General features: G+C 43.5%; 1 protein-coding gene and 1 long non-coding RNA gene across 5 annotated transcripts; one reads left to right on the top strand and one right to left on the bottom strand.

Moving 5' to 3' along the window:
- Positions 1-6,479: 6,479 nt before the first annotated feature.
- Positions 6,480-14,982, bottom strand: LOC115177909 (dnaJ homolog subfamily A member 3, mitochondrial). 2 transcript variants are annotated; one of them, XM_029738903.1, is made up of 12 exons: positions 14,722-14,981; positions 14,127-14,266; positions 13,807-13,890; positions 13,279-13,494; positions 12,820-12,972; positions 12,510-12,657; positions 12,307-12,371; positions 11,846-11,974; positions 8,597-8,712; positions 8,197-8,294; positions 7,711-7,843; positions 6,480-7,217 (listed from the first exon to the last, which is right to left on the bottom strand). In XM_029738903.1, the coding sequence occupies exons 1-11, from the start codon at positions 14,924-14,926 to the stop codon at positions 7,725-7,727; spliced, it is 1,473 nt and encodes a 490-aa protein (XP_029594763.1). In that variant the 5' UTR covers positions 14,927-14,981; the 3' UTR covers positions 6,480-7,217; positions 7,711-7,724. The 2 variants fall into 2 exon arrangements, with proteins under 2 accessions (XP_029594763.1, XP_029594764.1); XM_029738904.1 differs by lacking the exon at positions 7,711-7,843 and having other exon boundaries at positions 14,722-14,982.
- LOC115177910 (uncharacterized) lies at positions 9,020-10,480 on the top strand. Of its 3 annotated transcripts, XR_003872524.1 has the most exons (3): positions 9,554-9,636; positions 9,689-10,128; positions 10,223-10,480. It is a non-coding gene; the product is annotated as an uncharacterized LOC115177910 (long non-coding RNA). The 3 variants fall into 3 exon arrangements; XR_003872525.1 differs by lacking the exons at positions 9,554-9,636; positions 9,689-10,128 and adding an exon at positions 9,020-9,089; XR_003872523.1 differs by lacking the exon at positions 9,554-9,636 and having other exon boundaries at positions 9,661-10,128.
- Positions 14,983-27,479: the final 12,497 nt, after the last annotated feature.

Here is a 27,479-nt window from a genome sequence, read left to right as displayed (position 1 = left end):
ACCTAACAATTCCACAACAACCACCTTATACACACAAGTGTAAAGGAATGAATACGAATATGTACATATAAATATATAAATGAGTGATGGCCGAACGGCAAGATGCAGTAGATGGTATAGAGTACAGTATATACATATGAGATGAGTAATGTAGGATATGTAAACATTATATAAAGTGGCATTGTTTAAAGTGGCTAGTGATACATTACATCAAGATGGCAAGATGCAGTAGATGGTATAGAGTACACTATATACATATGAGATGAGTAATGTAGGGTATGTAAACATTATATAAAGTGGCATTGTTTAAAGTGGCTAGTGATACATTACATCAAGATGGCAAGATGCAGTGGATGGTATAGAGTACAGTATATACATATGAGATGAGTAATGTAGGATATGTAAACATTATATAAAGTGGCATTGTTTAAAGTGGCTAGTGATACATTACATCAAGATGGCAAGATGCAGTAGATGGTATAGAGTACAGTATATACATATGAGATGAGTAATGTAGGTTATGAAAACATTAAATAAAGTGGCATTGTTTAAAGTGGCTAGTGATGCATCTAATTACATCAAGATGGCAAGATGCAGTAGATGGTATAGAGTACAGTATATACATATGAGATGAGTAATGTAGGATATGAAAACATTATATAAAGTGGCATTGTTTAAAGTGGCTAGTGATACATTACATCAAGATGGCAAGATGCAGTGGATGGTATAGAGTACAGTATATACATATGAGATGAGTAATGTAGGATATGAAAACATTATATAAAGTGGCATTGTTTAAAGTGGCTAGTGATACATTTATTACATCAATTTTTCCATTAGAAAGCGGCTGGAGTTGAGTCAGTATGTTGGCAGCAGCCACTCAATGTTAGTGATGGCTGTTTAACAGTCTGATGGCCTTGAGATAGAAGCTGTTTTTCAGTCTCTCGGTTCCAGCTTTGAAGCACCTGTACTGACCTCGCCTTCTGGATGATAGCTGGGTGAACAGGCAGTGGCTCGGGTGGTTGTTGTCCTTGATGATCTTTTTGGCCTTCCTGTGACATCGGGTGGTGTAGGTGTCCTGGAGGGCAGGTAGTTTGCCCCCGGTGATGCGTTGTGCAGACCTCACTACCCTCTGGAGAGCCTTACGGTTGTGGGCGGAGCAGCTGCCGTACCAGGCGGTGATACAGCCCGACAGGATGCTCTCGATTGTGCACCTGTAAAAGTTTGAGTGTTTTTGGTGACAAGCCGAATTTCTTCAGCCTCCTGAGGTTGAAGAGGCGCTGCTGCGCCTTCTTCACCACGCTGTCTGTGTGGGTGGACCATTTCAGTTTGTCCGTGATGTGTACGCCGAGGAACTTAACTGCGCTGTCTCCTTTCACTCATAAGACTCAGCTGCAGCGCTTAACACACACAACCCCACCACTCAAACAGAAACAGGCTGCCTCACTGCCTGGTAGTCAACAGCAGCATGTCACAGTGAAATAAACTCAGCAAAAAAAGAAATGTCCTCTCACTGTCAACTGTGTTGATTTTCAGCAAACTTAACATGTGTAAATATTTATATGAACATAACAAGATTCAACAACTGAGACAAACTGAACAAGTTCCACAGACATGTGACTAACAGAAATTGAATAATGAGTCCCAGAACAAAGGGATGGGGTGGGGGGGTCAAAATCAAAAGTAACAGTCAGTACCTGGTGTGGCCACCAGCTCCATTAAGTACTGCAGTGCATCTCCTCCTCATGGACTGCACCAGATTTGCAAGTTCTTGCTGTAAGATGTTACCCCACTCTTCCACTAAGACACATGCAAGTTCCCGGACATTTCTGGGGGGAATGGCCCTAGCCCTCACCCTCCAATCCAACAGGTCCCAGACGTGCTCACACACAGAACGAGCAGTATGGCTGGTGGCATTGTCATGCTGGAGGGTCATGTCAGGATGAGCCTGCAGGAAGGTACCACATGAGGGAAGAGGATGTCTTCACTGTAACGCACAGCGTTGTTATTGCCTACGATGACAACAAGCTCAGTCCGATGATGCTGTGACACACCGCCCCAGACCATGACGGACCCTCCACCTCCAAATCGATCCCGCTCCAGAGTACAGGCCTCGGTGTAACCCTAATTCCTTCTACGATAAACGCGAATCCGACCATCACCCCTGGTGAGACAAAACCGCGACTCGTCAGTGAAGAGCACTTTTTGCCAGTCCTGTCTGGTCCAGCGACGGTGGGTTTGTGCCCAAAGGCGACGTTGTTGCCAGTGTGTCTGGTGAGGACCTGCCTTACAACAGGCCTACAAGCCCTCAGTCCAGTCGCTCTCAGCCTATTGCGGACATTCTGAGCACTGATGGAGGGATTGTACGTTCCTGGTGTAACTCGGGCAGTTGTTATTGCCATCTTGTACCTGTCCCGCAGGTGTGATGTTCGGATGTACCAATCCTGTACAGGTGTTGTTACATGTGGTCTGCGACTGCGAGGACGATCAGCTGTCCGTCCTATCTCCTTGTAGCGCTGTCTTAGGCGTCTCACAGTGCGGACATTGCAATTTATTGCCCTGGCCACATCTGCAGTCCTCATGCCTCCTTGCAGCATGCCTAAGGCACGTTCACGCAGATGAGCAGGGACCCTGGGCATCTTTCTTTTGGTGTTTTTTAGTCAGTAGAAAGGCCTGTTTAGTGTCTTAAGTTTTCATAACTGCGACCTTAATTGCCTACTGTCTGTAAGCTGTTAGTGTCTTAATGACCGTTCCACAGGTGCATGTTCATGAATTGTTTATGGTTCATTGAACAAACATGGGAAACAGTGTTTAAACCCTTTACAATGAAGATCTGTGAAGTTATCTTGGATTTTTACAAATTATCTCTGAAAGACAGGGTCCTGAAAAAGGGATGTTTCTTTTTTTGCTAAGTTTATATATTTGTAGGAAATTGTCATGGCGACCGCGGTGCAATTTAGAAGTAGCCCAAAAACGCCAACCCCGCGACAAATACATTTTCAACCGCAACATTTTTCAAAGTAGCCCAATTTTTCTAGAAAACTTCGGACATGGCAACCCTGCCCAGAGAGAGTCGAAGTGAGGCTCAACTCGGCCCCAAAAATTTTTTATCCAGCATGTGGCGTTTAGTATTTCACTCACCAAGTGAGGTTTTTATATGAAGGTCAAATTTGGTCAACAAAAAATGTAATGGCTTATTTGCTACGTGAGGTTTATTTGATCAAATATAAGTTTCGTAATACTTAGATTGTTACAAATGTTCTGCTATAAGTAGGACACGTGACATCCCGGCAACTTTGAGAAAAAACACTATCGGAATAGTCTCTAAGGCTATGCATATTCATGTTAGGAGGCAAGTAGCATAGTATCACTCTCCATTGAATACAGGCGGTTGACGTTAAAAAATCCCTCCTTGAATATTCAAACAATATTAAAATAATAAGATGTATCCACCAATCCAAAGAAAGTTTGCATTATCACCTTCTCATTTAACTTCTCAAAGTAGCTTATTGCCAGTGGTGGAAAAAGTACCCAATTGACATACTTGAGTAAAAGTAAAAGATACCTTAATAGAAAATGACTCAAGTGAAAGTCTCACAGTAAAATAATACTTGAGTAAAAGTCTAAATGTATCTTTTTTTTAAAAAGATACTTAAGTATCAAAAGTAAATGTAATTAAAAAAATGTACTTAAGTATCAAAAGTGTAAATCATTTCAAATTCCTTACATTAAGCAAACCAGACGGTACCATTTTCTTGTTTTGTTTTTTATTTACGGATAGCCAGGGTCACACTTCAACATTCAAACATAATTTACAAACGAAGCATTTGTAAGTGAGTTCGCCAGATCAGAGGCAGTAGGGATGACCAGGCATGTTGTCTTGTACAAGTGTGTGAATTGGACCATTTTCCTGTCCTGCAAAGCATTCAAAATGTAACGAGTCCTTTTGGGTGTCAGGGAAATGTATGGAGTAAAAAGTACATTATTTGCTTTAGGAATGTAGTGAAGGAAACGTAGCGAAAAATATAAATAGTAAAGTACAGATACCCCCAAAACTACTTAAGTAGTACTTTAAAGTATTTTTACTTAAGTACTTTACACCACTGCTTATTGCCATACAGGGCCTCGCTGTTGTAACTTCCCTGTCATGCTGACCAGACCTCACGTGTGTGTGTGCCAGCGCACGCATGTTGATTTGGTCCACTCACACCAGACGCGATCAGGACACGCATGTCGATTTGGTCCACTCACACCAGACACGATCAGGACACGCAGGTTGAAATATCATAACGAACTCTGAACCAACTATATTAATTTGGGGATAGGTCAAAAAGCATTAAACATTTATGGCAATTTAGCTAGCTAGCTTGCTGTCGCTAGCTAATTTGTCCTGGGACAAAATTGTACCTGAAATGCACAAGTTCCTCTATGACAATTAATCTACAGATAAAAGGTAAACCGAGTTCGTTTCTAGTCATCTCTCCTACTTTGGAATTTATATGGCAGTTGGCAACCAACTTTAAGGTGCATTACCACCACCAACTGGACTGAAGTGTGGACCATCTTTCAATCATCCACGTGGGTATATGCTCCTAAAAACCAATGAGGAGATGGGAGAGGCGGGACTTGCAGAGCGTCACGTGTCACAAACAAAACCAAATTCTATTTTAGTGGCTATGCAGACGCTCGTTGACGCACGCGAGCAGTGTGGGTGCAACAATTGAATAACAGCGGTGGTCAGCATGTCACTGTCATTTTCCCAATTGTTAACGACGATGTGTGGAGCGCTTTATGTTCGTGGCAAATAATTAGAAAGCTCACCTACTTACAGCATTGTTGTATTAGGTATAAGTTACATTTATTTCTCTCCCTTTTCCCTGTTAGGGGTAGTTGTTAGGGGTAGGTAGTTTTGTGATAACTGCACTGATTTTGTTTTCCGCTATCGACTTTTTCTAAACGTTAACGATCCCAATGTAATTTAAACATTTAACACCCCAACTTAAATTTGATGTTTGGAACAACTTCTAAATGTTGTTTTTAAACATAGATGGATGTCTAATTCAACATGAGACGGAGCTTGTTGAGGCTACTAACTTGGCCGTGTAGCAAATAGGCTTAACTGTGATAAATACTAGTGCATAGGCCTGACATTTCCTAGGATCCATAAAGTAACTTTTCCTGACCTATTTTTGCACCAGTTCTGTCACACCAATTTTGGTGTCAAAAAAAGTACAGTTAGTAATGTATTTGACTTATAGCACATTTATTTTTCTCTTCCTTGATGGTACCACTAGCTCTGGGAGCTGGAGAAGGTCCTCCTACTAACAGGACAAACCAAAGGAGGCACAGTATTGTATTGTATCCCCCTGGCAGTAAAAACATGTCAGATTACAAGTGTATCTTGTCCACAGCTGACTACTTTGGTGTACATGTAGCCAATCATGACTGAATTACTGTAAACACAGAATTGCTCCTTCACCTGTAACACTCTAATCCTCTATAGACTGCAAAAATGCTAACTATTACATAGAATAACAAAGGAGATGAATCATCACAGTAGGCTACATTGCACTCAATGTTGCTTCTACCTTTTGTCACAGTGAGCAGAGCAGACTGAGATCGATCAGAGCGATCAACCTGGGGGGCCCCTCGGCACCGTGATGCACTGGAGGATGATTATCAACTTTAATGTGATGGTCGACCAAGTCCTACATTGGATATACAATGTATTTAAGAAAATTAGGGAAGTAGGAGATGAGAAGCTGAGTTAGAGAATGTATTGATTTGGAGCCATGCCCCGCCGTAGTGTGATTCGCTAAGATGAAATAATGAAAAAAGTCAAAACAAAAACATGTACAGTATAATGCACTGGTTGTCTGGAACCAACTGGACCCTGATCAGCTTCTACCCCTAAGCCAGAAGACTGTTAAATAGTTACCTGACTATTTTGACTCTACACTTTCATCACATACGCTGCTGCTACTATTTATATAGCCACGTTATCGTTACTCATTGTGTATTTATTCCTTGTGTCACTATTTTTCTATTATAATGTTTTATTCTTTACCCTGTTGGGCTGGACCTGTAAGCCTTTCACTGTTAGTCTACACCTGTTTATGAAGTAGGTGACAAATCACATTGGATTTGAATGGAAGGAGATCAAGAGAAGATTAAGGTTCAGAGAACAGCTAGGCAGACTGGTAAACAATGTCGGGGGGGAAAAACAACAGAAAAGAGAATGGGAATGGTGAGGGAAAAGAGTGATTGTGACAGATCGCATGGGAAACCAACATTGTTATTTTTGTGTATATAGATTGATGTGGCTTTATTGTATATATTGTTCTAGTACATCTACTACTTTGTTACTATGTTTTCCATTTGCTGCCATTTAAACACGGTCCACCTATACTGTACTCCAGAAGGGTTTAGAGATGCACTGATACAACTATGATTATCACTACGTTTACCACAATGCAGCATTTTAATGTATGATGAAGTTTATTTCAGTTTCAATACTTTATTAACGAAGTCTTGCACAGCTGTGTTGCCCCTTACACATACAACACCACAATGACAATACAACTAAATGCATCAGCCTTTATCAGACCACAACATGATGCCAATGGGTGTGTTCTAAATACATTCTGCACAGATTATACAAACACTATCTTATGCTAAGACACTTCTCCAGATCAGCCATTGTAAGATCAGGACCCATATTCACAAAGCGTCTCATAGTAGGAATGCTGATCTGGGATCAGTTTTGCCTCAGAATGAAATGAATGGACAAGGGGGAACTGATCCTAGATCAGCACTCCTACTCTGAATACAGGTCCTGATCATCTGTGCAGAATTTGTGTATCTGAAACACACTCATTGTGAAAAGCTTGCTCAAATGATTGTCTTCGCTTCTCTTTGCAAATCTTCTCCTGTATTCCTTGGTGATGTCCATTTTGAATCCCTTCCAGGTAAAACACGTTTTAGTTTCTCAACCCAACACCTGTGTCATTTGGGACTGAACATTGTGTGGCAGGGCTTTCTTGGTGGTCCGTTCCGTGTCTAAATGGATGTTCTTACAACAAATCCAAACCCCTCTCTCAATTTCTCTACCTTCCTCTTTCTCTCCCTCTATCCAGGCGGTAGGTGAGGGAGGGTGGTGAGCGGGACGGAGTGCCAGTCGCTTACCTTCTCCCATTATTGTCCTGTTGATCTCTTACCTGGGAAGAGGAAATGGGGGGGAACAAGAGGTCAGACAAATGCTTCCAAAAGTGACTATATTAGTCAGGGTTGGTGGGAGACATGTACAGGTGTGAGTCTGGTTCTATAGAACAGGCCTAAGCAGAGGAATGAGCAGCAGGTATATCTACACCTACATACTATCTACAATAGGACAGCCACACTGCAGGTTGGAGGAGTGATCTGTTAGAGTGTGTGTATTCTGACATTTTTCAGATTTAAAGCTAATTTTCTTGCAATTCTATTAATTTTGCCATATCTAATGTAAATTCATGTGATGTATACCCGCGCCCTCCTTGACGACCCCGAGAGTGCCCACCCCACAGTTTGGGATCCACTGTACTATAGGACAGCCACACCGCAGGTTGGAGAAATGTATATGTTAGTGTGTGTGTATTCTGAATGTATAGTATTCATGTTAGTCAGACAAATACACATTACACAGCTAATGTTTAGGGTGTTGTGGGGTCCTACCTGAGGTGTGGCTGTCAGCTAAACATTTTCTTTATTTTGGAAAGGATGCCCTCTTCTTCTTTCTTCTTCTCCTGCCCCTCTGTTCTGTCCTGTCCTGCCCCAAACTCAGAGCGCTGACCACTCCTGCCCCCACCTGGACAAAAACAGGTACTACATGCATCAGCCAAAATACGACCCATGTTTGCATCATGTTTTAACACGTGTGTTTGTGTATACACTTGTGTGCTTGGCGTGCATTTGAAATGTTTGAATCCTTATTTGCTGTAATGTGATTTGTAGATGAAGTAAAGTATTTCAAATGTGTGTGTGTGTGTGTGTGTGTGTGTGTGTGTGTGTGTGTGTGTGTGTGTGTGTGTGTGTGTGTGTGTGTGTGTGTGTGTGTGTGTGTGTGTGTGTTGAAAGGGGACAGGCTAGCATTGGCAGGAGAAGACAAGGTGATCTGGATGTGGAACTATATAGTAGAATTCCCAGGTATAAACAACCTACCTGTGGTAGTAGCAGTGACTCCGTTGACAGTCCCCTCCACATCAGTCTCTTCCTCTGCATAGCTCAGGAGCAGGGAGCGCTGTCTATTGGTTAACTTCCTACAGTGGTAGAAGACACGAGGGATGGATAATAACATGCTATTCTAACCATGAAGAAGGGAAAGCAGTGGTCACACATGCTAGATAGACAACAGTCAGTGTTAAGTGAACGGGTCTGCGTTAATGTTTCTAGTTCCTATGGGACTGTGTGTGTATTCTGTTTTTCGTATTGTTAGGTATTACTGCACTGTTGGAGCTAGAAACACAAGCATTTCACCTCACCTTGGATAACATCTGAAAATCTGTGTATGCGACCAATAAAATTTGATTTGATTTCTGTGTGTGTGTTCTCTCTGTCTTACTTAGGTACTCTGATCTTGATGTGAACGTAGTGATCTCCATAACTATAGCTGTTGATCCTCTGGATCCCCTTTCCCTGCAGACGGATCTTCTGGTCGGCCTGGCAACCTGGAGGGATCTACAAAACAAAGGGCAGTGGTTCGGTCAATCCAGTCTCTTTTCACATCTAACAGTGTGTCTATCAACACAAGCCAAGTAGACCCTTCAGCTTGGACAAGCAAGACTAGGGTTAGTATAACATGTATCTAATGTCATATTTCCAGATGGTTGTCAGATTGACTAGGTCAGTATAACATGTATCTGTCATATTTCCAGATGGATGTCAGATTGACTAGGTCAGTGTAACATGTATCTAATGTCATATTTCCAGATGGTTGTCAGATTGACTAGGTCAGTATAACATGTATCTGTCATATTTCCAGATGGTTGTCAGATTGACTAGGTCAGTATAATGTATCTAATGTCATATTTCCAGATGGTTGTCAGATTGACTAGGTCAGTATAACATGTATCTAATGTCATATTTCCAGATGGTTGTCAGATTGACTAGGTCAGTATAACATGTATCTAATGTCATATTTCCAGATGGTTGTCAGATTGACTAGGTCAGTATAACATGTATCTAATGTCATATTTCCAGATGGTTGTCAGATTGACTAGGTCAGTATAACATGTATCTAATGTCATATTTCCAGATGGTTGTCAGATTGACTAGGTCAGTATAACATGTATCTAATGTCATATTTCCAGATGGTTGTCAGATTGACTAGGTCAGTATAACATGTATCTAATGTCATATTTCCAGATGGATGTCAGATTGACTAGGTCAGTATAACATGTATCTAATGTCATATTTCCAGATGGTTGTCAGATTGACTAGGTCAGTATAACATGTATCTAATGTCATATTTCCAGATGGTTGTCAGATTGACTAGGTCAGTATAACATGTATCTGTCATATTTCCAGATGGTTGTCAGATTGACTAGGTCAGTATAACATGTATCTAATGTCATATTTCCAGATGGTTGTCAGATTGACTAGGTCAGTATAATATGTATCTGTCATATTTCCAGATGGTTGTCAGATTGACTAGGTCAGTATAACATGTATCTAATGTCATATTTCCAGATGGTTGTCAGATTGACTAGGTCAGTATAACATGTATCTAATGTCATATTTCCAGATGGATGTCAGATTGACTAGGTCAGTATAACATGTATCTAATGTCATATTTCCAGATGGTTGTCAGATTGACTATGTCAGTATAACATGTATCTAATGTCATATTTCCAGATGGTTGTCAGATTGACTAGGTCAGTATAACATGTATCTAATGTCATATTTCCAGATGGTTGTCAGATTGACTAGGTCAGTATAACATGTATCTAATGTCATATTTCCAGATGGTTGTCAGATTGACTAGGTCAGTATAACATGTATCTAATGTCATATTTCCAGATGGTTGTCAGATTGACTAGGTCAGTATAACATGTATCTAATGTCATATTTCCAGATGGTTGTCAGATTGACTAGGTCAGTATAATGTATCTAATGTCATATTTCCAGATGGTTGTCAGATTGACATGTATCTAATGTCATATTTCCAGATGGATGTCAGATTGACTAGGTCAGTATAACATGTATCTAATGTCATATTTCCAGATGGTTGTCAGATTGACTAGGTCAGTATAACATGTATCTAATGTCATATTTCCAGATGGTTGTCAGATTGACTAGGTCAGTATAATGTATCTAATGTCATATTTCCAGATGGTTGTCAGATTGACTAGGTCAGTATAACATGTATCTAATGTCATATTTCCAGATGGATGTCAGATTGAAAGCTGTGGTAATGTAATACATACTGAACAAAATGACACCCAAACATTGAAATACTTCATGTAGATAAATTCAATAGTCAGGGATACAGTTCCTTTTCCCCTCCCTCACCTGGATGCCTATAATGTTGTAGAGTCCCTGTGACTGGGCAGAAAAAAACTTATTTCTCTCTCCTTCCTTCCATCCCTCCTCCCCCCTTTTCCCCTCACACGTATACACTCATCGGACAGTTTATTAAGTACACCCATCTCGAACCGGGTCAGACCCCTCTTTTCCCTCCAGAACAGCCTGAATTCTTCAGGGTATTCTACAATGTGTCAGAAACGTTCCACAAGGATGCTGACGCGATGGCATTGCGCAGTTACTGCAGATTGGACTGGTGGTACATTCATGCTGCAAACATCTCGTTCCATCTCATCTCAAAGATGCTCTACAGGGTTGAGGCCTGGGGACTGACCAGGCCACTCAACTAGACTGAACTCTCTGTCATGTTCCAGGTGATGTTTTTCCACTCCTCAGATGTCCAGTGTTCACGTGCCCACAGGAGCTGCTTCTTGTTGTTAGTTGACAGGAGTGGAACCCGGTTTGGTCGTCTGCTGCAATAGCCCATCCGTAACAAGGACCAACGACTTGTGGGTTCCAAGATGCCGTTGTGCACACCACTGCTGTACTGCGCCGTTATTTGTCTGTTTGTGCCACGCCTGGTAGCTTGCACAATTCTTGCCATTCTCCTTCCGACCTCTCTCATCAACGAGCTGTTTCAGCCCACAAGACTGCCACTGTTGTGTGTGAAAAGCCCAGGAGGGCGGACGTTTCTGAGACACTGGATCTGGCGTACCTGGCACCGACGATCACACCACACTCAAAGTCGCTTAGGTCACTCGTTTTTACCCATTCTAACGTTTAACCGAACAGAAAATGAATCCCTTGAAGCCTGTCTGCCTGCTTTATACAACAAGCCACGGCCACGTGACTCGATTCAGTTTGGCGAACAGTGTGGTGTACCTAACAAACTGGCTGGTGAGTGTGTCTATGGTGATGTAGAGTCCCTGTGCTCTAGCAGAGCCCCCCAGAATAGCCTGGCCTACAGAGATCTAACTCTTTTCCCCCTCTCACCTGTATATCTATGGTGTTGTAGAGTCCCTGTGCTCTAGCAGAGCCCCCCAGAATAGCCTGGCCTACAGAGATCTAACTATTTTCCCCCTCTCACCTGTATATCTATGGTGTTGTAGAGTCCCTGTGCTCTAGCAGAGCCCCCCAGAATAGCCTGGCCTACAGAGATCTAACTATTTTCCCCCTCTCACCTGTATATCTATGGTGTTGTAGAGTCCCTGTGCTCTAGCAGAGCCCCCCAGAATAGCCTGGCCTACAGAGATCTAACTCTTTCCCCCCCCCCCCCTCTCTCTCTCACCTGTATATCTATGGTGTTGTAGAGTCCCTGTGCTCTAGCAGAGCCCCCCAGAATAGCCTGGCCTACAGAGATGTGGACATCAGAGTGGATGTTGATACCATCACGTCTGAACACTGGACTCCTCTGGACCTGAAGAGGAGATACCGGACCATCAGAACCATCACAAATATAACAGTGTCATAATAAGTGTTTCACAAATGAGACAAATATAAATTGTCTCCCCGATGTTTTTATATTGGATAGGTCTCCAGAATATTAGAAAGGCTTCAGGTTGGTCAGCCGAAGCAAAGCTGGATCATCAGAACAAACAATCAATCAAACAAGGATTGACATGAATAATACTTCAGATATCTACGCACCCAAACTCCCAAAGAGAAAGCAAAAGCATACAGTCGTATAACTGATGTCTGAGCTCATTGAAGGGTCGGGTAAACAACTAGCTAAATGCTGTCCACACTTACTCTAAATGTGATGTCGATTTCCTTCTTCCCCACTGGCATTCGTACAGTCTGTCCATTGTCCACTCCTGCAAGACAACAATATAAAACAACACCAGTCCATGTCTGAAGTCAATCTGCATTGTCATCATATCGTTAAAACAGTTGTCTCCTTGTACCATGGCCCAACCAGAGACACACAGTCAGTCGGTGTCTCTCTCTCTCACCTGCGGGTACAGGCACGGTGACGGTCCGTCTCTGTTTGGTCTGTCCCGAGCCGCGACACATCACGCAGGGCGTGGTCATGATGGAGCCCCGCCCACCACAGCGGCGACACGTAGAGCGCATCATGAAGGGACCAGTGTTTATAGACTCCTACAGGGGGCAGCACAGAGACTAACATTATGATTATCAGACATTTTTAACATGGCTATTACTACAGTATAATGATAATAAAGGTGCCTTAATAAGTTGTGGGAGTGTGGATCAAAAAAGTTAAGCCCTGAAGTAAATTGAGTAGATGTTGACACCACTCACCATGCCGGTGCCGTTACAGTAGTGACAGTGCTGGACCTTGGTTCCTGGCTCGCTACCTTTACCGTCACATCTCTGACACGCATCGTCCAGGTTCACTGTCATCTCCTTGTTCACTCCCTTAGCTGCCTGGGTGAACGTCAGCTCCATCACAAACTGAGAGAGAGAGAGAGAGAGGGGGAGGGAGGGAACAGAGAGAGACAGGAAAAGGGAGAGAGAGAGAAAGAAAAGGGTAAAGAGATGGAGGTATAGTGGGAGAAAAATGGGGGGAGGTAATAAAGTGTGAGAGAGAGGGAGAAAGAGTTACAGATTAAAACATATGGCTGAATATGAATAACTGAGCAAGCTCTAAACATTCACATGAAATCATGTAACATTGCTGTTGATTAGAACTTGTACATTCTACCAATTCTAATTCTATGCCGAATCATGAAACTTGTTATTAATCTGCTATAACCGCACCTCTGGCCTCTGTTCAAACATGCTGTTGAAGTCTCCGAAACCTTGTGCTCCTGTGAACTCCCCGAAGATCTTCCTGAACATTTCCTCTGGGTCGACGCTGGCCCCCCCGGCCCTCCAGTACTGCTGTCCCCCCGGCCCCCCTCCCGCCTGGCCGGGGTCGAAGCCTGCCGCCCCGTACGTGTCATACTGCTTCCTCTTCACCTCGTCACTCAGCACCTTGGGGGAGCAATATCAGGAACAACATCAGGAACAACATCAGGAACAACATCAGGAACAACATCAGGAACAACATCAGGAACAACATCCCAGTCATTGCTAAGGGGTTGTGTGTACCTGTCAATCTACAGATAATATAGAAGAGACTAGAAGTTGCTCAAATAGGTACAGATCTACGATCAGCTCCTCATCAGATCCTATGCCTGGCTTGGCAGAGCGTTTCGATATACTGGAAATGTAATTCTTGGCCAGTCGAAAACATGCAGGACTTGAATTTGTAGAATTAGGCCCAGGGACCAATTGAATGCCAACCTCGTAGGCTTCTGCCAGCTTGGCAAACTTCTCCTTGGCCTGAGGGTCATCCTGGTTGGTGTCTGGGTGGTACTTCTTAGCCATCTGGAATAGGATAGACCAATGGTATTATATAGCCTACCCAGCTGATTTCACTGGACAAGGCCATGTACTATTTCAATGTTTACAACTGAAGTTTGAATCAATGTTTATGAACATTCTAGAACTCCATACATGTAGAACTCCATAATGACAACAGTCTAGGCCTATATTTCTGCAACCACAACCCAAACAGCAACAGAGCTACAGGTGCAGGCTCTCCTAATAGACAACCCTCTCACCTGATAGTAGGCTTTCTTGATCTCTTTCTGAGAGGCCGTGCGAGGCACCCCCAGAACATCATACAAGTCCTGTTTGTTAGCTGAGGAGCAGCTAGTGTGGAAGGAGTGACTACTGCTGACGACATGGGGGGACCTCAGTCCTGTGGAGGGAAGGAGATATGAGCTGCGTCAAACAGCCATAACTTCTGTCCTTGTATTGAAGCAAAGCATTCTGGGTAATGGTGTTTAGCATGTCTGTGTTAGACAGCTAACTAGTTCGACAAAAAAAATGAGAATAATGCATTTCGAAGTGTACTATACTAGCTAGCTGTACGGACTAGCTAGTTAGTAGTTAACTACCAGTGCAGACACTGTAGATTGTGTCATGTACATATTGTGCTTGACCACTGACTGAGGACAGTTACATCACGCACGTCCAGCTACTGTACATTGTTGTTGCAGCTGTACCGACCAAGAGTGTCTAATGTCTGATCGCGACATGAAAACACAACAACGGCATTTACAGAAAGATTGTCAAAACAAATATCTTTCTATAGTAACCAAACTACTACCTAGGTTCACTGGCACCAACTCCAGACAGTCCTTCCTCTCTCACCTGTGAGTCTCAATGTCACTGCATTTCCAGGTCTCAAACAGCCAAAGTCGCCCCCTATCCTGCACCGTTGTGTCCTCAAGATCGCCGTGGCACAGGCTTCTCCATGTCTCGCCGAGGCAAGCAGCGACCAAGCCCGACGATGGCCAGAAGACAGTCCTACAGAGTTGAGTAAACGTGCATTGCAGATAGCCACGGAGGACGCCATCTTTACATCGCTACAGAGGCCGGCGGTGCACTGCGCATGTGCGGGATGTAGGCTCCGGAGTGGTCTAGGACACTGCATCTCAGCGCAAGAGGCGTCACTGCAATACCTGGTTCGAATCAATGCTGCATCACATCCGGCCGTGTAGGCCGTCATTGTAAATAAGAATTTGTTCTTAACTGACTTGCCTAGTTAAATAATGGTAAAATAAAAATGCACAGGTCAGAGGAGCAAGGCAAGCACTGAGAGTAGCTACAATATTTATTTATATGATTATTTGCATCTTTATTTATAAGTTATTATGGATGTGCCGTATTGTTTTGTTGTTATTATTTGGATTCATCTTTATTGAATTCAAGTTCACCATGGTAAGCATATGATTAATGCATGAATGATATGTGGTGAAGTTATTTGTTTATTCTCAAGTCCTATGATGAATTAGTAACAAACAGTTAATCATGCAACAACCTGACACACAATATCATCAACATTCATTGATTTGTTTAAAATGCATCATATAATGTCATCCATAAAAAATAATGTATTAAATTAATGTAGCCAATAGTTAGAATCTATAGATCATTTCCAGCACCCTTTTAATCACATTTTCCTTTCCTCCAAGCTCCTCTCCTCTTTTTCTTGATATTCCCGATATTCCCCAACTTCTGCATCATTCCCTTAAACTGTTGACCCATGTCAAACCCTCCCTCCGTGCTTCCCTCTGGAATCTCTCTCTCTTCCTCATACCCCTTTCCTGTCCCCTTCACAAACTCCTTTCCTTCCTTCTCATTCCTGTTCCCTCTCTTCTGTCTTTTTCATGTTGTTTTTCAGTCTTTCTAGCTGTTCCCTGAGGTTCTGAAGCTCCCACTCTTCTTCTCCCTTCTCTCGACACATCTGTCTATGCTTGTGTTTCTGATTGGTAACCATTTCATCCACCATCCTCCCCAACTCCTCCCTAAGTCTCTGCACGTCCTCTCTGCTCTTATGGTCTTCTCAACTGCTCTCACTCTTTTTAGGGCAAGCTTGTCAACTAACCTGTCCAACTCATATATAAAGCTCAGTGCCTCTACCTCCATGCCACTGTCTCTTTCTTTCTGCATCTGCTTCAACAAGAGCTCATCTTGAAGCCTCGCTAGCTTCTCTCTGAAGATCCTGTGTACCAAATTCTCCACATTAACTTGCATTCTCTCCCTTTCATTGATCCTTTTCTTAAGTCTGATAAAGCCATCCAATAGGCCCTTAAGTTGCTCCCTAAACTCCACCAATAGCGGTTGAGCTTCTTGGTGCATCTCCACGGTGTAGCAGCGGTCTGTGCCCTGATCCAAAATGAAGTCAACCTTTCCCAGTAACCCTGTGACTTCCAGCTCTTCACTAATGCTCTTTGGGCAGACGTGAAAACGTCCCCCGCACTCCTCAACCAGCCTCCGGGCCTCTATCTCCTTCAGAAGATCCTCGAGATTATCCTTCTGCTCCAGCTCGTAGGTGAAGAGGACCTGAGTGAAACCATGGGCCTTCTCTCCGAACATCCTTCGGATGCACTGAGCCCCTCTCCTCTCCTGCTCTGTGAGACGACCCAACGGAGCCAGCAGGAGAAAAGAGTGGACCCTCCTGGAACACTCAGACAGGGACAGACACTCCATAGCCCAGTCCTGAAGATAAGTCGTCACAATTTATTTGAAGTGCATTTCACAGTGGGTAAATCTCAATTGTATTTCCTTTATTCCTCACGTCCTCCCTCCTTGTCTCCTTCTCAAATCAGATTGGAGCAGAAGATCTGATGTTCCTCCAATGTATTTTCAGAATGAGGCAAGGGGATGTGACGGGTGGAATCAAGGATGTACAATTGAGATTCACCCAGTCGCAACACACTCTACAGAGAAAAACAGAACATAAATAAGAACAAGAAACAACAGAGAAAACCAAAACAGACAAACAGCAGACACAAAAACATGGGTCCTTGCTATCTGGAATCCTTGGGACGTGTGTGTGTGTGTGTGTCCACTGACGTTACAATTTAAAATGGTTATGGTACTGGTTAAAGTTAGGGTTAGGGTAAGGGTTAAGGTTAGGGTAGTGACATCCCAAGGATTCGTATAGCACATGACAAGGCAGACACAAGCACAGCAGACTATGCCACACCACACTCACCTGTAGCGCCCTCTGGCTCTGGGTGGTGGTTACTGCACCAGGCATGTTTACCACAGAGAGGGGGCATCCTGAGATGGTGCCTGTAGTACCCCAGAGTATGGTGGTCCCCAGGGGCTTCTCTTCACCTCCTTCCAGGGCAGCCCATGATATAGCTCCAGGGTTGCCGATGACAACCAATGTACGTTCTGGTCACGAAAGAGGGAAGGATTTAGTGCTATTAAGGATGGAATATTATACAAGTTGTCTGGCAGGGGTAATCTGAACACTGTTTAGACTTGACTTGCAATAATTTTACACATAAAAAAAATAAAGCAAACAATATAATGGGTGTCAGCTAGTGTACAGATACATTGTCAACATAAATCTGAGCCAAGGCAAGAGTGTGCCGTTTTGACTAGGCTAGTAATCGTGCATATCTTATATCTTCATGTTTGGAGCAAAATAATATACAGAACTAAACTCACCAGATGGGTTTTTCATATTGAATCAGCTAAACCACGTTCACTTCAAATGCCCCTTCAACTACCTTTTACCAGCAGTTCTCAAGTACTGACAGGTTTTTGACGTCTCGACTGGGAGTCTGTACTTCGTACAATAGCAGTAATATAAAACATGAATAGCAGTAATATAAAACATGAATATTTTGTATAAATCTGGCCAATGAATGACTTGGGGCAATAAACAGCCAAAGGCATAAATTAATAAACCTTCAGGTAAAATATTTTCAGATGTGATAAAAGCAAACAGGTTGACTATAGCTGTTTGGTGAGAAAGATATGCAATTTGATACTTTAAATTAAACCAAAGGTCTTGGACACGAAGCTTAATGCTGTTTTGAAATTGTGCTTTAAGAGGACGCTGGTTATGGTAACAAGCGGATCAGTTGAAAATGGTCTTACTGTGGTATCTAAACCAAAGAGTCATTTCTGGGCATGGTGGCTCTAATCCAGTGGAGACTGGTGGGAGGAACTATAGGAGGACAGGCTCATGTAATGTCTGGAATGGAATAAATAGAACTGTATCAAACAGATCAAGCATATGGAAACCACATGTTTGACCACATTCCATTTTTTACATTCCGGCCATTACAGTGAGTGTCCTCCTATAGCTCCTCCCACCAGCCTCATATGTTACAGTTATCCAGTGGTGTAAGTTATTTAAGTAAAAATACTTTAAAGTACTACTTAAGTATTTTTTGGGTGTATCTTTACTTTATTATTTATATTTAACTTTTTACTTTTACTTCACTACAAATAGTGTACTTTTTACGCCAGACATTTTCCCTGACAGCCAAAAGTACTTGTTACATTTTACATCATGCTGAGCAGGATGGGAAAATGGTCCAATTCATGCAATTATCAAGAGAACCTCCCTGGTCATCTACTGGCTCTGATCTGGTGGACTCACTAAACACAAATGGTTTGTTTGTGAATTATGTGTTGGAGTGTGTCCCTGGCTATCTGTAAATAAAAAAACAAGAAAATTGTACCGTCTGGTTTATTTAATCGAAGGAATTTTAAATGATTTATACTTTAACTTTTGATACTTAGGTATATTTTAGCAACATATTTAAAACTAAATACTTTTTGTTTTTTACTCAAGTAGTATTTTACTGGGTGACTTTTATTTTTACTTGAGTCGTTTTCAATTAAGGTATCTTTACTTTTACTCAAGTATAACCCGATTACAGGCAACATTCGCACTGAGCTAAAGGGTAGAGCTGCCGCTTTCAAGGAGTGTGACTCTAACCTGGAAGCTTATAAGAAATCCCGCTATGCCCTCAGACGAACCATCAAACAGGCAAAGTGTCAATACAGGACTAAGATCGAATCGTACTACACCGGCTCCGACACTCGTCAGATGTGGCAGGGCTTGCAAACTATTACAGACTACAAAGGGAAGCACAGCCGAGAGCTGCCCAGTGACATGAACCTACCAGACGAGCTAAATAACTTCTATGCTCGCTTCGAGACAAGTAATACTGAAACATGCATGAAAGAATCAGCTGTTCCGGACAACTGTGTGATCACGCTCTCCGCAACAGATGTGAGTAAGACCTTTAAACAGGTCAACGTTCACAAGGCCACAGGGCCAGACGGATTACCAGGACGTGTACTCCAAGCATGCGCTGACCAACTGGCAAGTGTCTGCACTGACATTTTCAACCTCTCCATGTCCGAGTCTGTAATACCAACATGTTTCAAGCAGACCACCATAGTCTCTGTGCCCAAGAACACTAAGGTAAACTGCCTAAATGACTACCGACCTGTAGCACTCATGTCTGTAGCCATGAAGTACTTTGAAAGTCATTGCTCACATCAACACCATCATCCCAGAAACCCTAGACCCACTCCAATTTGCATACCGTCCCAACAGATCCACAGATGATGCAATTTCTATTGCACTCCACACTGCCCTTTCCCACCTGGACATAAGGAACACCTATGTGAGAATGCTATTCATTGAGTACAGCTCAGCGTTCAACACCATAGTGCCCTCAAATCTCATCACTAAGCTAAGGACCCTGGGACTAAACATCTCCCTCTGCAACTGGATCCTGGACCTCCTGACCGGCCGCCCCCAGGTGGTAAGGGTAGGTAACAACACATCCGCCACGCTGATCCTCAACACGGGGGCCCCTCAGGGGTGCGTGCTCAGTCCCCTCCTGTACTCCCTGTTCACTAATGACCTCATAGCCAGGCACAACTCCAACACCATCATTAAGTTTGCCGATGGCACAACAGTGGTAGGCCTGATCACCGACAACGATGAGACAGCCTATAGGGAGGAGGTCAGAGACCTGACCATGTGTCGCAAGGACAACAACTCTCCCTCAAAGTGATCAAGACAAAGGAGATGATTGTGGACTACAGGAAAAGGAGGACCGAGCACGCCCCATTCTCATCGACGAGGCTGTAGTGGAGCAGGTTGAGAGCTTCAAGTTCCTTGGTGTCCACATCACCAACAAACTAGAATGGTCCAAGCACACCAAGACAGTCGTGAAGGGGGCACGACAAAACCTATTCCCCCTCAGGAGACTGAAAAGATTTGGCATGGGTCCTCAGATCCTCAAAAGGTTCTACAGCTGCACCATCGAGAGCATGGGTTGATGGGTTGCTGATGGGTTGCATCACTGCCTGGTATGGCAACTGCTTGGTATCTGACCACAAGGCACTACAGAGGGTGGTGCGTATGGCCCAGTACATCACCGGGGCCTAGCTTCCTGCCATCCAGGACCTCTATACCAGGCAGGGTCAGAGGAAGGCCCTAAAAATTGTCAAAGACTCCAGCCACCTTAGTCATAGATGGTTCTCTCTGCTACCTCACGGCAAGCGGTACCGGAGCGCCAAGTCTAGGTCGAGGAGGCTTCTAAACAGCATCTACCCCCAAGCCATAAGACTCCTGAACATCTAATCAAATGGCTACCTAGACTATTTGCATTGCCCTCCTTCCTCCCTCTACACTGCTGCTGCCCTCTGTTATTATCTATGCATAGGCACTTTAATAACTTTACCTACATGTATATATTACCGCAATTGCCTTGACCCCGTGTATATAGCCTCGCTATTGTTATTTACTGCTGCTCTTTAATTATTTGTTATTCTTATCTCTTACTTTTTTAGGTATTTTCTTAAAAATGCATTGTTGGTTAAGGGCTTGTAAGTAAGTATTTCACTGTAAGGTCTACACCTGTTGTATTCGTCACATGTGACAAATAAAATTTGATTTGATTTGAGTACTTTTTTCACCACTGATCTACAGACTGCTCTGAATTTACTGAATGCTCTTCCTTGTTTTCAACTCACTGTCACCTCCCATTCCAAACACTAGATGGCGATACTTTGCCACAAATAATCCATCCCAGTCAAAACCAATGCTATTGACAATGACCTGAAATACCGCAGATCCATATGACAATGCTGTAGACGTTTTCCCACAACCTATAAAATGATCCCGCCAATAACAGACAACCTTGACGTGAAGTAGCCTCATATCAAAACTCAAGATGGGGGCCCGTCACCATGGCAACCAACACATTTAATCCAATCTAATCTCACCATGGATTTGACTGCACAGAATGGACATAAGGCCAGTGAAGGGGTGAGGGGTCAAAGGTCAACAAAAGAAGACACAGACAGCTAATAGGGCTGTGATATCTGCAGTCCTTGGGATGGCCCTACCCCACTGAAATGTATATTTAAATGGTTAAGGTTAGGGTTAGGTAAGGGTCAAGGGTTAAGGTTAGGGTAAAGGTAGGGGTTAAGGTTTAGGGTAGGGACGTCTCAAGGATTCTGGATAGCACTCACCACAGATAATAGGGGGAGAATTAAATTGTCCTATCTGCAGTGAGAGGTCAAGATCAGGTCAGACCGTGTTTTGTGTAGTTGTAAGATGGACCACTACTGAGCAGACTGACCAGTCAAGATTGATACTGACATGATATTGGTAAGGACTGAAAGGTGATTGGTTTGGGTTGGGCTGTCTCCTGAAAAGGGAAGAAGACTATTCACTCACTGTTTGAGTACCGGTAGCAAATAGTGTATTCTTATTTTTTATATTATATTATTTAAATATCTTTATTCTGTGGAAGTTTGTTGGGTGTGCATTGCATAGGGATCTTTTTACACAGTGTTATTTTGAACAATCAGCTTGGGATGTCTTCTCCTATTCACTAACACGACCAGTAAAGTGCTGTGCATTGGCAGGAGAAGTAACAAGTCGGACTTTGAAAGAGATTTCAGAAGAATGTATGTCACTATCATGTCAGTGAAAGAGAGAGGTTGTTGAGTAGATGTGACGTGACAAGAGATGAAAGAAAGTTAAACTTCCTTTCTTTCTTTTTCTCCCTCACTTCCCTCCCTTTCTCTCTCTCTCCCTCTGCCATTCCCCTCCATCTCCAAGGCAACCTGCAAAATAGCATCCCAGCTGGGCCTGTCTTGGTGGAATGCATTTTTTCAGGAGATGTCTGACATTGGCCACGCAGTACTGTAAATATCACACTGAACAACAGGCCCAGATTGAGCAACTCTTTAACTCTATCCCCGCCATTTTGTGTCTTTAATGCTCCAACAAGCATAATGTTTGGCTGTGTTTAACTCTATCCCCACCATGTTGTATCTTTAATGCTCCAACAAGCAGAATGTTTGGCTGTGTTTAACTCTATCCCCACCATGTTGTATCTTTAATGCTCCAACAAGCAGAATGTTTGGCTGTGTTTAACTCTACCCCACCATGTTGTATCTTTAATGCTACAACAAGCATAATGTTTGGCTGTGTTTAACTCTACCCCCACCATGTTGTATCTTTAATGCTCCAACAAGCAGAATGTTTGGCTGTGTTTAACTCTACCCCACCATGTTGTGTCTTTAATGCTACAACAAGCAGAATGTTTGGCTGTGTTTAACTCTATCCCCACCATGTTGTATCTTTAATGCTCCAACAAGCAGAATGTTTGGCTGTGTTTAACTCTACCCCACCATGTTGTATCTTTAATGCTCCAACAAGCAGAATGTTTGGCTGTGTTTAACTCTATCCCCACCATGTTGTATCTTTAATGCTCCAACAAGCAGAATGTTTGGCTGTGTTTAACTCTACCCCACCATGTTGTATCTTTAATGCTCCAACAAGCAGAATGTTTGGCTGTGTTTAACTCTACCCCACCATGTTGTATCTTTAATGCTACAACAAGCAGAATGTTTGGCTGTGTTTAACTCTACCCCACCATGTTGTGTCTTTAATGCTCCAACAAGCAGAATGTTTGGCTGTGTTTAACTCTACCCCACCATGTTGTGTCTTTAATGCTACAACAAGCAGAATGTTTGGCTGTGTTTAACTCTACCCCCACCATGTTGTATCTTTAATGCTACAACAAGCAGAATGTTTGGCTGTGTTTAACTCTATCCCCACCATGTTGTATCTTTAATGCTCCAACAAGCAGAATGTTTGGCTGTGTTTAACTCTATCCCCACCATGTTGTATCTTTAATGCTACAACAAGCAGAATGTTTGGCTGTGTTTAACTCTACCCCACCATGTTGTATCTTTAATGCTCCAACAAGCAGAATGTTTGGCTGTGTTTAACTCTATCCCCACCATGTTGTATCTTTAATGCTCCAACAAGCATAATGTTTGGCTGTGTTTAACTCTACCCCACCATGTTGTATCTTTAATGCTCCAACAAGCAGAATGTTTGGCTGTGTTTAACTCTATCCCCACCATGTTGTGTCTTTAATGCTCCAACAAGCAGAATATTTGGCTGTGTTTAACTCTACCCCACCATGTTGTATCTTTAATGCTCCAACAAGCAGAATGTTTGGCTGTGTTTAACTCTATCCCCACCATGTTGTATCTTTAATGCTACAACAAGCAGAATGTTTGGCTGTGTTTAACTCTATCCCCACCATGTTGTGTCTTTAATGCTCCAACAAGCAGAATGTTTGGCTGTGTTTAACTCTACCCCACCATGTTGTATCTTTAATGCTCCAACAAGCAGAATATTTGGCTGTGTTTAACTCTACCCCACCATGTTGTATCTTTAATGCTCCAACAAGCAGAATGTTTGGCTGTGTTTAACTCTACCCCACCATGTTGTATCTTTAATGCTCCAACAAGCAGAATGTTTGGCTGTGTTTAACTCTACCCCACCATGTTGTATCTTTAATGCTCCAACAAGCAGAATGTTTGGCTGTGTTTAACTCTACCCCACCATGTTGTGTCTTTAATGCTCCAACAAGCAGAATGTTTGGCTGTGTTTAACTCTACCCCACCATGTTGTGTCTTTAATGCTCCAACAAGCAGAATGTTTGGCTGTGTTTAACTCTATCCCCACCATGTTGTATCTTTAATGCTACAACAAGCAGAATGTTTGGCTGTGTTTAAGTCTACCCCACTATGTTGTGTCTTTAATGCTCCAACAAGCAGAATGTTTGGCTGTGTTTAACTCTACCCCACCATGTTGTGTCTTTAATGCTCCAACAAGCATAATGTTTGGCTGTGTTTAACTCTACCCCACCATGTTGTATCTTTAATGCTCCAACAAGCAGAATGTTTGGCTGTGTTTAACTCTATCCCCACCATGTTGTATCTTTAATGCTACAACAAGCATAATGTTTGGCTGTGTTTAACTCTATCCCCACCATGTTGTATCTTTAATGCTACAACAAGCAGAATGTTTGGCTGTGTTTAACTCTATCCCCACCATGTTGTATCTTTAATGCTACAACAAGCAGAATGTTTGGCTGTGTTTAACTCTACCCCACCATGTTGTATCTTTAATGCTCCAACAAGCAGAATGTTTGGCTGTGTTTAACTCTACCCCACCATGTTGTGTCTTTAATGCTACAACAAGCATAATGTTTGGCTGTGTTTAACTCTACCCCACCATGTTGTATCTTTAATGCTCCAACAAGCAGAATGTTTGGCTGTGTTTAACTCTATCCCCACCATGTTGTATCTTTAATGCTACAACAAGCAGAATGTTTGGCTGTGTTTAACTCTACCCCACCATGTTGTATCTTTAATGCTCCAACAAGCAGAATGTTTGGCTGTGTTTAACTCTATCCCCACCATGTTGTATCTTTAATGCTCCAACAAGCAGAATGTTTGGCTGTGTTTAACTCTACCCCACCATGTTGTGTCTTTAATGCTCCAACAAGCAGAATGTTTGGCTGTGTTTAACTCTATCCCCACCATGTTGTGTCTTTAATGCTCCAACAAGCAGAATGTTTGGCTGTGTTTAACTCTATCCCCACCATGTTGTATCTTTAATGCTCCAACAAGCAGAATGTTTGGCTGTGTTTAACTCTATCCCCACCATGTTGTATCTTTAATGCTCCAACAAGCAGAATGTTTGGCTGTGTTTAACTCTACCCCACCATGTTGTATCTTTAATGCTCCAACAAGCAGAATGTTTGGCTGTGTTTAACTCTATCCCCACCATGTTGTGTCTTTAATGCTCCAACAAGCAGAATGTTTGGCTGTGTTTAACTCTATCCCCACCATGTTGTATCTTTAATGCTCCAACAAGCAGAATGTTTGGCTGTGTTTAACTCTACCCCACCATGTTGTATCTTTAATGCTCCAACAAGCAGAATGTTTGGCTGTGTTTAACTCTATCCCCACCATGTTGTATCTTTAATGCTCCAACAAGCAGAATGTTTGGCTGTGTTTAACTCTACCCCACCATGTTGTATCTTTAATGCTCCAACAAGCAGAATGTTTGGCTGTGTTTAACTCTATCCCCACCATGTTGTGTCTTTAATGCTCCAACAAGCAGAATGTTTGGCTGTGTTTAACTCTATCCCCACCATGTTGTATCTTTAATGCTCCAACAAGCAGAATGTTTGGCTGTGTTTAACTCTATCCCCACCATGTTGTGTCTTTAATGCTATCTATATGATATAGTGTATTATCTGTTAGGTTGGAATCAGGGTGTTTCTCTCACCAAACCTGGTACTTCTGGATGGAGGCCTATCTGGTTCTGTTTGGGAAACTGTTGAGAATGTTCAACTGTTGTGGGTAAATGCATGGGGTCAAGGGTTTGGGAATTGGGACAGCGTCAGTTGAGCTGGGGGCTGGGCCGGCCGGGTTGCCACTCACTCCGATCCATATTCTCCCCGTCCCTCCGCTCTCCGCCCGTCATTAGCCTACACCCCGCTGTGATGTCATAAAGAGCCAGCCAGCGGAGTTCAAAGCGGCGGCGGGGAGGGTTCAGCCCTAAACGTTCCATCAACCCTGTGGTTGACTGTTGCTTGTAATGACTGTGTTTGGGGTAATGAATGACGACAATAAGCGGCCATACATCTTTCTCTCTGTGACAGAGGGCAGCCCAGCTATCCATAACCTCAGGGCCTAAGCTACATGGGAAAACACTGGTGACCCAGACTACTCTATGCAGCCTAAATGAAGGGTGATACTGTAACATGTGTGAGCACGTGTACTGGGGTGTATTCACTAGGGACCAAACAGAGCCAAACAAAAGCAAACGGATCGAAACAGGGTGGGACCTGATTTTTTCCAATAGAAACTCTTGTTTTCATTGCAAAACGTTCTGTTAATGAACCTTATGGTACAGTTAGCTATGGTGAGCACTAATGAATATACCCCTAACAAGGAAAAACTCTGGGCCTTGGTTGTAGCGTAACTCAGAGTTTTTTTCTGGTCAGATTTCATGGTCAACTTCAGGCCTCAGAAGGCTTAGGTCTTAATGGTTGAGTCTTTTATGTGAACTGTGTTGAGGACACCTTCACTGGACCTTCATAATAGAATGGCAGCTTTATTAAATCATAGAGGCACTTACATAGAGAGTTTCAAGTGTATACAGATGTACGATCTTAATTTGATCACCTTGTTGCAGAATAACTTTCTTGCAATGCAGGAAATGTAAAACTTGTACTGTATTTGAGGTTTAAAAAGGCTTTGGAAGTGTAACGATTGTCGTCGGGAGACGAGGAAGCGGACCAAAACGCAGCTGGGAGCGAATACATGTTTATTTAACACACTAGAATTAAACATGTACACAAAATCAAGGAAAAACTGCCAATACGTTACGTGCTCAAATAACAGAGGCAACAACCCACAAACATCGTGGGGGGAAAAGGAACTTAAATGTGATTCCCAATCAGACTTCACAAGCGACAGCTGTCTGATTGGGAAATCCCCCGAGCCCAACATAGAAATAAAACACAAAGAAAGGCTATAACCAAAACATAGAAAATAAAGCATAGAAATGCCACACCCTGACCAAAATAGCAGAGTTCACCTGGTCAGGGCGTGACAGTACCCCCCCCTCCAACGGTGCGTACTCCCGGCGCACCAAACTAAAGTCTATTAGGGGGGGGACCCGGGTGGGCGCCTCACCCTCGGTGGAGGCTCTGGCCCCGGGCGTGTTTCTCCCCCTGCCTCCACCCTAGCCCTACCCCTCTGGCCCGGACTGGACCACTGTGGAGCGGCATGCTCAGGCTCCGGAGCGGAGCCGTCGACCGGAACATGATTGGGCACCGGTGGACCAGACACGGGCCGTGCCGGACTGTGGACACGCACCGTGGGTTTGGTGCGGGGAACAGGAACGGGCCGGACAGGACTGTGGACACGCACCGTGGGCTTGGTGCGGGGAACAGGGACGGGCCGGACAGGACTGTGGACACGCACCGTGGGCTTGGTGCGGGGAACAGGGACGGGCCGGACAGGACTGTGGACACGCACCGTGGGCTTGGTGCGGGGAACAGGGACGGGCCGGACAGGACTGTGGACACGCACCGTGGGCTTGGTGCGGGGAACAGGGACGGGCCGGACAGGACTGGGGACACGCACCGTGGGCTTGGTGCGGGGAACAGGGATGGGCCGGACAGGACTGGGGACACGCACCACTAACCTGGTGCGGGGAGCAGGGACGGGCCGGACAGGACTGG

The sequence above is a fragment of the Salmo trutta genome, chromosome 38 (genome assembly GCF_901001165.1).
Source record: "Salmo trutta chromosome 38, fSalTru1.1, whole genome shotgun sequence".
NCBI classification, from domain to species: Eukaryota; Metazoa; Chordata; class Actinopteri; order Salmoniformes; family Salmonidae; genus Salmo; species Salmo trutta.
This window is presented reverse-complemented; position numbering and strand designations above follow the sequence as displayed.

Excerpts from the sequence above, each read along its gene's own strand:
- LOC115177909 (XM_029738903.1), bottom strand. The coding sequence starts at position 14,926 with ATGGCGTCCTCCGTGGCTATCTGCAATGCACGTTTACTCAACTCTGTA. Across the intron at positions 12,973-13,278 it reads TGTTTGAACAGAGGCCAGAG|TTTGTGATGGAGCTGACGTT; the intron begins GTGCGGTTATAG and ends TCTCTCTCTCAG. Across the intron at positions 7,844-8,196 it reads AGTCACTGCTACTACCACAG|GTGGGGGCAGGAGTGGTCAG; the intron begins GTAGGTTGTTTA and ends GTTTTTGTCCAG.